The sequence below is a fragment of the Benincasa hispida genome, chromosome 3 (genome assembly GCF_009727055.1).
Source record: "Benincasa hispida cultivar B227 chromosome 3, ASM972705v1, whole genome shotgun sequence".
NCBI lineage: Eukaryota > Viridiplantae > Streptophyta > Magnoliopsida > Cucurbitales > Cucurbitaceae > Benincasa > Benincasa hispida.
Window position 1 is genome coordinate 3,745,419 of NC_052351.1, and position 11,460 is coordinate 3,756,878.

Below are 11,460 nucleotides of genomic sequence, written 5' to 3' on the forward strand. Positions count from 1 at the left end.
TTTTTGACAAATAACGCACCTTCTGACAAAATTATTAACATCTTTTGGATGCTGAGGCCAATAGAATCAATTTTCAAACGTTTTGACTTGGTCAAAGTGCCCTGCTAAACCTCCGGAGTGAACTTCTTAGGAAGGCTTCTCGAAGGGATGTATAAGGAATGCACAATTGCTCTCCTTCGAATAAGAAACCATCCATAATATGGAAGTCTTCAGCATTCAAGAGATTAGTACACTTGTACCAAATATCAGCAAAGTCTCGATCATTTTCGTATAATTTTGTTAGGTGTGAAAATGTAGTTACTTTTGTAACTAATGTAGTTAGAATCAGCCCTTTTCTACTAAGAGCATCAGCAACCTTATTCTTCTTGTCAAATTGATGTTTGATCACGAATTCAAATCTTTGTATAAATGAAATCCACCGCGCATGCATATGGCTAATATTCTTTTGAGATTGTAAGTATTTGAGTGAAAAATGGTCTGTGATTAGGAGAAACTCCTTGGATAAAAGATAATGCTCCCATTGATTGAGAGCACAAACAAGAGCATATAATTCCTGCTCATATGTACTCCATTTCTGCCTTGAAGGACTGAGTTTTTCACTAAAATACTCAAGTGGGTGGCCTTGTTGAGATAGGACAGCTCCAATACCGGAGGTACAATCATCTACTGCCACTTCAAAAGATAAGGAGAAATCTGGTAGTTTCAAAACAGGGCTGCTACTCAGTTTGTTCATGATGTTTTCAAAGCTGTTTTGTTGTTTTGAGCCCTAAGTGAAGCTTCCTTTCTTTAGACAATCAGTCAAGGGTGCTGTCATAGAGCTGAAGTTCTTGATAAATTTCCTATAAAAGGAAGCCAAGCCAAGGAATGCTTGAATCTTTCACAAAACTGGGGATAGGCCATTGAGTGACCGCTTCAATTTTCTTTGGATCGACTTTGATTTGACCGTGGCCTATTAGGAAGCCAAGGAAAGAAATTTCTTTCACAAGAAAGTCACTTCTTATGATTGATATATAATTTTTCTGTTGTCAAGACTTGAAACAATTTATGAAGATGTTATAAATGCTCCTCAATGTTCTTACTATAACCCAAGATATCGTCAAAGTATATGACGATGAATTTATTAAGAAAAGGGTGTAATACTTGGTCCATGAGTCTCAAGAATATGCTAGGGGCATTTGAAAGACCGAATGGCATAACAAGCCATTCAAAAAGTCCTTCATTGGTCTTGAACGCGGTCTTCCACTCATCGCCCGGCCTTATTCTTATTTGATGATAGCCACTCTTCAAATCAACTTTTGAAAAAATCATTGCCCCTCCAAGTTGATCAAGTAGATCACTTATTCTTGGAATTAGAAAATGATATTTCACTGTGATTCAGTTGATTGGTCGACTGTCTACACACATTCTCCAACTTTCATCTTTCTTTGGAGTAAGAAGAGCGGGCACTGCACATGGGCTAAAACTTGGTTTGATGTGGCCTCTCTTTAGGAGCTCTTTAATATGTTGATGTAAAATTTCATATTCCTTTGGGCTCATTCGATAATGAGGAATGAGTGGTAATGTTGCTCCTAGAATTAAATCAACGTGGTGTTGGATGTTCCTCAAGGGTGGTAGTCCCTTGGGTTCATCTTTCAATTGAGGAAATTCATCAAAAAGTTTTTGTATTTCTAGAGGGACTTCACCATTTTTTTTAGTGTCTTTGGACTTTTCAGCAACTACAAATCCTAAGACATCAGCCTCTCTTTCCTTCATCAAGCTTCTACCACTGATTGTGGTAAAAAGGTAATTGTTGTTCTCTTTCTTCTGTTTAACTCCCTCATTCTTCTTCTTACTCAATGGAAGTAGATCTACTTTCTTGCCCATCCAAAGGAATTCATAAGTATTTTCTCTCCCCTTATGTAAGCTCGAGTATCATATTGCCATGGTCTTCCAAAGAGTATGTGACAAACATCCATTTCAAGGACGTCACATACTATTTGGTCTTCATAACTACTGCCAATTAAAAGAGGGGATAGTACAAATTTTACTTACTTGTGCTTCACCACTTTTTTTCACCCAACCAATCTTATAGGGGTTTGGATGAGCTTCCACCTTAAGATTCAAGGCTGCCACTAACTTCTTGGAGACAAAATTTTTGCTACTTCCACTGTCAATAATGACATTGCACACTTTGCCATTAATTGTGCATCGTGTTTTGTAGAGGCAATGTCTTTGAGGGTTTGAGACTCCTTTGGGAGTGATTAACATCCTTTGGGGAACACAAGATACCCTATCTCCATCATCCGGTTCAATGAGCTCGGTTTCTTCTTCGTCTTCACTGTGTTCGATCAGGGTTTCTCCATCTCCTTCTTCCATGTAAGCTACCGTCTTTCTTTGTGGGCACTCGTTGGATAAGTGACCAACTTGGCCACATCGAAAGCACTTACCCAAAAAGGGCCGATTATATCGGTTTTGGATTTTCTTCTTGGTTATTGTTTCTGTAGCTTCTCTGTCACTCCCTCCAAGCCATCCTTTTCTTTTTCTTTGGCTGAGGACATGGAAGATGGTTGATTAGTGATTTTGGATGAGGAAGTTACTTTCTTGCTTGAAGATGCCTCCACGGGTTCTTTCTTGAAATTTTCTTGGATCGCATTTCATTAAGTTCCTCCATAGTACCAGCAAAAGCAATTACATCAGCCAACCTATTGAATTTCTGAAGTTTCACCTTTTCTTTGATGTCCATACGCAATCCTCCAATGAATCTTGCAATCCAGTGTTGTTCATTTTCAGCCAAATTGGTTCTTGCCCTTCCACGAAATCAGCCACTGACTGAGAGCCTTGTCTACAATTTTGGTATTGATTGTATAAGGTTTGCTCATAATTTGGAGGAAGAAACCTCTCTTTCATCAACTTCTTCATCTTCTCCTACGTTCAAATAGGTCTCTTATCTTGTCGTTGACGATTTCCCTCCAACTGATCCCACCAAGCGGATGCAACCCCCTTCAATTTAAAAGCTACTAATCGTACCTTCTTGTGCTCTGGAGTGTTTATATAATCGAAGAACTCCGTGTTCTTGATCCAATCAAGAAATGTCTCTATATCACGCTTACCACTGTAAAAAGGTAAGTCTATCTTCATCTTAAAGTCATAAAAATCTCCCCGAGCATTACCTCTGCCTCTTCAGCCTCTTCTTGCATCGAAATATTCTTCTTCCAAATCATCCTCACTCGAAGAACTCCAATCTTGGAATTCTTGATGCCTTTCTCGCACCATTGGACATCTTCTTGGTTCTTCTTGGAGTGGACTATGGATTCTTTTAGACCCCGTTCTTGAAAGTTTTCTTGAGGAAACTGGAAATTTTTTGGTTCTCCAATGCCTCTTCTTCCTCTCCTTCCCCAAATTTGATTGAAAATCAAAGCTTCCTCTCCAACTTGGGTTGATGCCAATGATCATTGCCACAAATTCTTGAAAATTGTTCAACGTTTCTTGCATACCCTCCAAGGTGCTTTCCACAAACAACAAGCGTTGCGTGGTGGATCTTGGAGAGAGGGTGGGTGTCTTCCACCTCTTGAACTAGCGCAGGAGCATCATCTCCTCTCTCGAATGATGCACATGTCTTCCTCCCGCCCTTCATCCAGGATGTTGCTGCTTTGATAAACTTTTGGTGTAAACCAAAACTCTAATTTCGAATCAATATCAGTTCTCTCTCAAATGAGGGAGAGAGGTGTTTTATTTATAGGAAAATTGATTACAAGTAAGGCTGAATAACAGCTTACTAACCAGTAACTAACTATTCACTGACTGACTTTTATTCCAACTCCCTTACATTTATTCTCAGTACACCACCGGTCCCCAACCCCGGGCCTACCATGCCCCAACTTTTGTATATAAATTATAAATTTATAATATATATCTATATATATATACACACACACCTAATTTATAATATCTATATATATATATATACACACGCACATATATATTTATATTAATATTGGAAACTTTGTTAGGATAATTATGGATGTTTTAATTATTTAAGTTTACGACTTTATTACTTTAATTCCTTAGATGTTGAAATATTTAAGATAGAATGTTCTAATTGTTGAATTTTTATTTTTACAAATTATGAGAATTTAACATTTTACTTATATCTTGTCAAATTGCATGTGTTAATATTGTTTTTATTAGCAAGATTGATGATAATTTATTTAAATGAAAATTGTATTGGAAACATATAAGGAATTGTTTTTTTATAAGAAACATTTATTGATGAATGAAATATCCAAAACATAAGAGGAGGGGGAATCCATACAAAAAGGTCAACAAAGATTTAAAAGATACTCCAAATACAAAAGCAGAAGAAAGGGCAACATAGAGATGAAACGCCCAAAAAAAGAAGATCTGTCTTTGAAGAAACCCCATAGCCGAAAGATGTAGAATCAAGCTGAAGTAGAATCTTCTCTAAGCAGAGCTTTTGCTTTTTTGTCATATGAGAGAGAACTCTCTAGATTTCGAAGCTCTCTCATTCCCTTTTTTCCTCTTTGATGTTAACCAGTTGGATTGTCTTCTAGCAGGAATCGCCTTTACACAGAGGCCTAGTTCATTAAACCAAGGAGCCAAGGCCATCAAGTGGGTTGTTGGGTCGAAGATCCAAAACGATTTTGTGGGTCATAATCAGACCATGCTTCTCCTATGTGGTATGAAGGAGATAAAAGCATTAGGCTAGATAGAAAAGCATTCGAGTCAACATCTGATGGCAGCATTACAATGATCATGGAATGTTTGATGCCAGGGCAAAATGGTGCGCTTGGGAAAGGAAAAGGGGTTGAAATCGATGTTATTTTTTTAGGAGTGGTTCGGTTTGGCATCTGTTGTGGGGGGCTGGTGGGGGATGGAGCAAGGTGGTTAAAGGTTTTCTTGGGCTGGTGGGGAAGGGATGGGTTGGATGTCTACGGAGGTGAGGAAGAAAGAAGGGGAGGTGATGGAGGGAAAATAGGTGAAGATGAGGAAGAAAGATGGGGGAGGGTTGTTGAGTTGTCTAAGGGAGAAGGAATGACTTGGTTTATCAAAAAAGGGTTAGTAGAAGCTGAAAAGACAACCTGCGTACAGGAGGCAACTTGTTCTGATGGGACAGCAACTAATGAGGGTTGAGGAAGGTCTGTGGCAGTAGGTAGGATAGAGGACATATTAGAAGTTTCCACAGTGAGCAGAGAGGATGATAGTTCATTGGTCAAAAAGAGCTTATATGTATTAGAAGGCAAGATTGATGGCTCTGTCTCACGTAAATTTAAGTTAGTAAAAGAGATAGGGGTGGTGGGTAAAAGGACAATTAATAGGGAAGGGTGGTTTCTCGATGGATGTCAATGTCCGCCTTTTCCTCTGTAGAAGAGAGTGGTTTTATCCATTGTGTAACTGGGTCCTCCAAGCTCTGTATCTCATGCACCGATGAAGGTAAGGCTCCATGTTTTTCTTCCCAATATCTAACGTGAAAAAAAGCTTCAAAAAAGAGGGTCTATGTTCACGTTAATCACCTCTGTGGATGAAGAAAGGAGATGAACAGTAGTAGGCAAGAAACCAACAAGGTTTTCCTTCACTTTTATGAAAACCACCATCATAATGTTTAAGGAATTGTTAAAAAATATATCTTATTGAAATTATTTTTAAAAAACGTTAAAAAAATAAAGGCAAGGAATTTTTCCTCACGGGGAAATTCGCGAGGACAGGGGATGGAATAGGGGATGGGGAAGGCTTCCCCGACCCTGGACATCTCTAGCTCTAACCATTTTTTCTAAAAATAAAAAATAATAATAAAAATAAATAAAATAAAATAAAAAAAGGAAACAAGTCTCTTCATTGAAATAATAAAATGAGACTATTGCTCAAAGTACATATGATAGATACAAAGAACAATAGGATTTTTTGGATCAGGAGATGCACCCAGACATCTCAACTATGCTGACACCCCCATAGCACCCTCATCATATCCAGACATATGGAACAAAATAAGACAATGAAATCCCAAGGTAACTCAAAACAATCCAAGCTTCAATGTACAAAATTCCCAAATACAAATGGGAAAAACACAAGGTGCCCAGACAGCGTACTCCTACTAAACAATTACCAATACAAAAGGAAACAAAATAAAATCAAGTAAACACATCTTCCAAAGCACTCTCCCCTTATCCTTCAAAAACCACCCAAGTTCAAGCAAACACTTCTTCAAAGAGCTAGGGCAACACCCTCGCTGACCAAAGGTTTGTCTCAAAAAAACTCCACACATTTTTTTGTTAACTCTCAATGGAGCATCAAATGATTAATTGATTCTTCATCTTTGCAACGCATCATGCACATACTAAGAGAGATCACCATGCTAGGGAACCTTTGTTGAACCTCCTTATCCATGGTATTGATATTGTTTAAAGTCACAAACCATATAAAAAACTTCATTCTTTTCGGTAGGGGTGTTCAAAAGGGTTGAAAACCGATCCGACCAAACCAACATTGGTGACATTCTCCTCTCTCCTTCTCGTTTTCTTTTGTCCTTATCACCTCACTGAAAGCTTCAATTACGTAAGTTCACCCTTTCTTCTTTTTCCCTTTCTCTCCTCTCCTTCTTCTTCAAATTTCTTCTTTATCCTTAACATTTTCCCTCAATTTCACTCTTTAGCATCCCTAAACCACCAATACCGACAAGATCAACTAATTGACCATGTATTCGACGGTTTGATGAAGCATTCTAAAATCATCTACACCGATCGACTAAAACCGACGTGTCGGTGTCAGACTCAGTTTTCATCTAAAATCGACTCCAGCCAACCAATGAATACCCCTACTTTTCAGTATAATACCATCCCAAATCGTGTTTAAAGCCACAATCAAAATTTCGATCAGGACCTTAATGTTGATGAGACTATTCAAGACTATAGATCTCGTAAGAAAGAAGAGGTTATCTTTAAGATCGACTTTTTGAATTCGTATGACCATGCTGGCTGGAACTTACTAGATAAGGTGCTAGCTAAAAAAGGTTTTGGGCATAAATGGGGATCTTGGATTTGAACTTGTGTGTGCTTTGTTAGGTACTCAATTCTAATCAATGGTCTATCAAGGGGTAGGATTTGAAGGGTGATATCGAACACACTTATGGGGCCCACTCGTGCATTTACATATGTAACTAGAGCATTTGATATGGAGCATTTGCTCATGTTGTCTCTCGCATCATGTAGCAAGGTACCGAGGCTAAAAGCTCAATAGGATTAGCATCAACCAAGCTACAAAACCCCAAAGTCAATCACCATATCTGTTAGATCATTGTGCTACCCTACCCTTTGTCTAATTGACTAACGTGAATGCCTGGAATGTTTTCTCCCAGCCATCAAGCTAAACTCCCCTCTTTATTCACAATTTGCCTATAAATTTTTCTCAAAATTAGTATCTTGAAAGAATAATATTTTTTGGTTTGTAATCCTATTCAACAATGACTCGATTGGATTTTCCACTTCTCAAGTGGTTGCTTCTTTCTGGAAGGTTGAATAATCAAGTCTAGAAAACCCAGATGGCCGTCTTTTTCTTAGCTGCTGAATCATGTGAAAAGAAACGAGGAAAAGGTGAATTGATTTTTCCTTTGGCGCCCTCTCCCCGTGGAGTATGGTTCTCTGGAGGAATTTATTGGATAGGTTTCAAGGGTTTCCAATGGAATTACAGATGCATTAAACTTTCTTTTCGTCGTCAATTCATTAAAAGGGAAAAAAATAGAAGGAAGAAAGAAAGAAAGAAAGAAGAAGAAGAAGAAGGGAAGATAACAAATTATACTCCTATTAATTATGAAATATGCAAATCATCCTTAATGTTTTGCAAAATGGGTTTACCTCTGACTTCATCCATTATCAATTCCACGAATAAAAAAACGATAATAAGTTACACCACTCCTGCACGTCTCACCAAGGAGCCGGGAGCATGACAAGATATGAGCTGACGGGAGAGGGTACGACCGGATCATGTGGACGATAATCAGATTGTACATGGAGGAAAACAGAGAGGTTGAAGACCACGCATTGCAAATTTGATGGGTGGAGCTATTAAATCAAATCCATGTTCTCAAATTTCATTTTCCTTCTTGTGATCCTCATTGAACCGCATGTAAAATCTATATTATTGTCGATAAATTCTTCTTCCTCGAAAGAAAATGAAATTGAAACAATTCGCAGTACAGAATCCACAGTACAGCAAATGCTACAGTAAACAAAATAGATGGAGGATGATAAAACAAAAAGACTCACAGGAGACGCTGTGGACAATCCGGCCATGCGCCAAAACATGGTGAATTGAGGGAAAAGATTGCCAAGCAGAACTCAGATCTGCAAACCCAGAAATCGAACCCCCTGGACGAACCTCCCTACCGAGGATCCTCAAAAACCACCGAGACCACACAAAAAAACAATGATCCAGAGTCGCTTCAACGAAACCCTAGAAGTATAATCTGAAACTGCATGGGTTCGAACAAGTTGAGATGGATCGAAAGGAAGGTTTGAGGAGCAAAGCAACGATGGAATCGAACGAGAATTCAGAGAAGCGCAAATAATAACCTGAAATCGTGGAAATGTGATAGGATGTGATGAAAATATGTTCTTTTTTTTATTTCCTGTTGTTTGTTATTTGTATTTTATTTTTTTGTTGCAAGAAAAATATAATTTAAATTAACTTACGTTTTATTTTTATTTGGAAATAAAGATGAATCATGCTTGTTATAATTCATATATAAGACTGTTTTTCCTATTTTGGAGTATTATTATGAAACTTTTTTAATATAAATATCCTCTTAACAAAAATTGTGAATCCCTTCAACTCTGATACCAATTGTGAAATTCCTTCAACAAGTTATGTGCAATTTTTTTAACATAATAATTAATTATTGCTGTACTAAAAATAATAATAATAATAATTGATATTTTTGGCCTTGAATGTTTTGCTTTCTTCATGCACATCAAGCACAACAGACTTTATTATATTACTAAAGAAACAAGTGGCGCTGTTCACCATCACCACTCGTTGTTTATAAAGATAATTTCCAATAATTTTGGAGCGGTTTCATAATTATTTTATCATGCTTGACGCAACACTATTTCTGTCTCTCTTTTTGTTTTTTTCCCTCTTTTATTTTTATTTTTATTTTTATTTTAAATTTAGACAGAATGTATACAAATAGTTTTAGAAAATATAATTTAGGTTTGCGGGATCCTAAAATTCCATAGCGGAATTCTCCCTCGTGACAAGTCCTATTATAATACCTTAAGAAAACAATTTTTTCACGCGTTTATCTCGTCAAGGGCTCCCATGTTCAAGCATAGTTCCTCTTGTCAGAGGACTTCGTCTGAGTGGTCTTGCAAGAGAACGCACCAATGTGACATCGAGCTAGGTACATTTTGATGTCTAAGTTTGTATGCGAAGTGTTCAATTCATCTAATCGCATGTAATACTACTTACTCCTTGAAGTGGTAAAGTTAGACTATTTATAGAGTCAATTATTTGACATTCGCTTGGGACGTATGCAATATCAGTGGTGTTAGTGCATGTGTAGCCCCCTGATGTTACAAGTTAGGTCAGTTATTACCCATTTCCGGTGACACAATAATTAGGTTTTGACTTACTATTTTGCGACATGTGAACTCTTAGGGTGCCCTTGGCGTATTGGTGGGCCTCAACCTTGCTTCGGATCAACACAATTAAAGATGTCTATGAAGTGTGGCACGCCCATTTTGTTAACTTAAGGAAAAAATGAGAAAAAAAAAGGTCAATTAACTTAAATAACTAACATCAATAAGTTTTTGTTAAATAGTTAAATTTCTCACTAATCGATTTTATATGATTAATTTCACATGAAAATTTTGATTTTTTTTCCTAGAAAAGAACCTAAAATTTAATGGTAGAATGAAATAGTTATCCATTGAATTATTTATATATAATATCTAAATTGAAATATTCAATTCAAACGTATTGGTTGAAAGTATATAGTAGCCAATGGCCATTAAACAACGAAACTTAGAAATTTAGATATGATATAATAATAATAATGTAACAATATTTATTATAATAACATATTCGAAATAAAATAAAAAAAAATAAGTATAATAACATAATTTAAATAAAAAAAAAAATAAATAATAAAATAAGGTGGGGACGAAGAATACAATATTCATCCTTGCCCACGAATAATTTTTCCTCTACTCACTCTCTCATTCTTTGCATAAACTGGAATCTTTGTGGGAAAATGAATACTTCTAAACACAATATATCTTTAAGAGGGTGTTTAGTTCACCAACAGTTGTCTAAACTCAATATTTGGCCCATCAACTTTAAATGTTGGTGGAGTTGAGTTGGTGTGTTTTACCGACTCTCCATTCTTCAAATGTTTTCAATAGCTTCACCCATCGGCCACTATCGGTGATTATCGCCATCACACTCCAGTAATCAACTTCATGCTCAACAACCACCTTCGATGACAACTCCAATGACCAACTCTGGGCTCTGACAACCACCTCCGATAAAAACCTCCAACGACCAACTTTGGACTCCGACAACCTTCGCACGACCAATTTCGAGCTCCAAGCAACCACCTCCGATGATAACTCCAATGATCCAATTTCGACGACCACCTTCGTGTGACCAATTCTAACGACCAATTTTAGGCTCCGACAACAAACTTCGATGACCAACGTTGACAGACTTCAACAACCACCTCTGACTACAAAACTCCAACGAAAACCATCTTTGAGCGTGCAACTCCAACGACCAACTTAGGGCTTCGACAACTACCTCTGACGACAAACTCCAACAACCTACTCTAATACCACCTTCATGCGACCAACTTCAGGCTTCGATAGCCACCCCCGACTATAAAACTTTGTGGAAAATTATCTTCGACGATCAACTTCGCGCGACCAACTTCAATACCACCTTCATGCGTGTAACACCCCTAGAGTTTTTTTTTTTTTTTTTTCAAGAATGAACTTTCGAGGATGAAAGTTCTTTGAGAAGGGAAGAATGTAACACCCCGCACATTTTTGTAGTAATAATGTAATTTCAGTAACTTTAGTATTTGGAATTTCAGTAATTGCTATTAGTTGGAGGGGATTTTCGGAATTTTGGACTTCAAGTGTAAGTGCGGGAATTTAATTGTTGGCATGAAATTATTCAAATTGGAAATTAATGGCAGAAATTAATTTTATTTTGAAACGGAAAGGAATTTAATAGTATAAAACGAAAAGGAATTAAATGTAATTATATTTATTTCTTTTTTTGTTTTATTATTATTGTTGTTTTTTTTTTTTATAAAAAGTCAAACCCTACCCTTCTTTTCTTCCTCACGTACGTGAGCCCGTCCGACGCCGCCACGTCAGTTTCTTCTTCATGACCTCCGTCCACCACTGCTCAAGCGTCGTTCGCTTTTGCCATAACTGGATCTATCGATTTGGGTAAGATTTATGC

General features: G+C 37.2%; 1 protein-coding gene across 2 annotated transcripts in view; it reads right to left on the reverse strand.

Annotated features, from left to right (window-relative positions):
* LOC120073245 (serine/threonine-protein phosphatase 6 regulatory subunit 2) overlaps window positions 1–8,597 on the reverse strand; it is a 28,963-nt gene extending 20,366 nt beyond the window's left edge. Inside the window, exon 1 of one of the 2 annotated variants that reach the window (XM_039025971.1) lies at window positions 8,256–8,596. In XM_039025971.1, coding sequence (XP_038881899.1) covers window positions 8,256–8,294 — 39 coding nt within the window. In that variant the 5' untranslated portion in view covers window positions 8,295–8,596. Of the gene's footprint in view, window positions 1–8,255 lie in introns of both variants that reach the window. The other variant, XM_039025972.1, reaches the window with a different exon arrangement.
* Window positions 8,598–11,460: the final 2,863 nt, after the last annotated feature.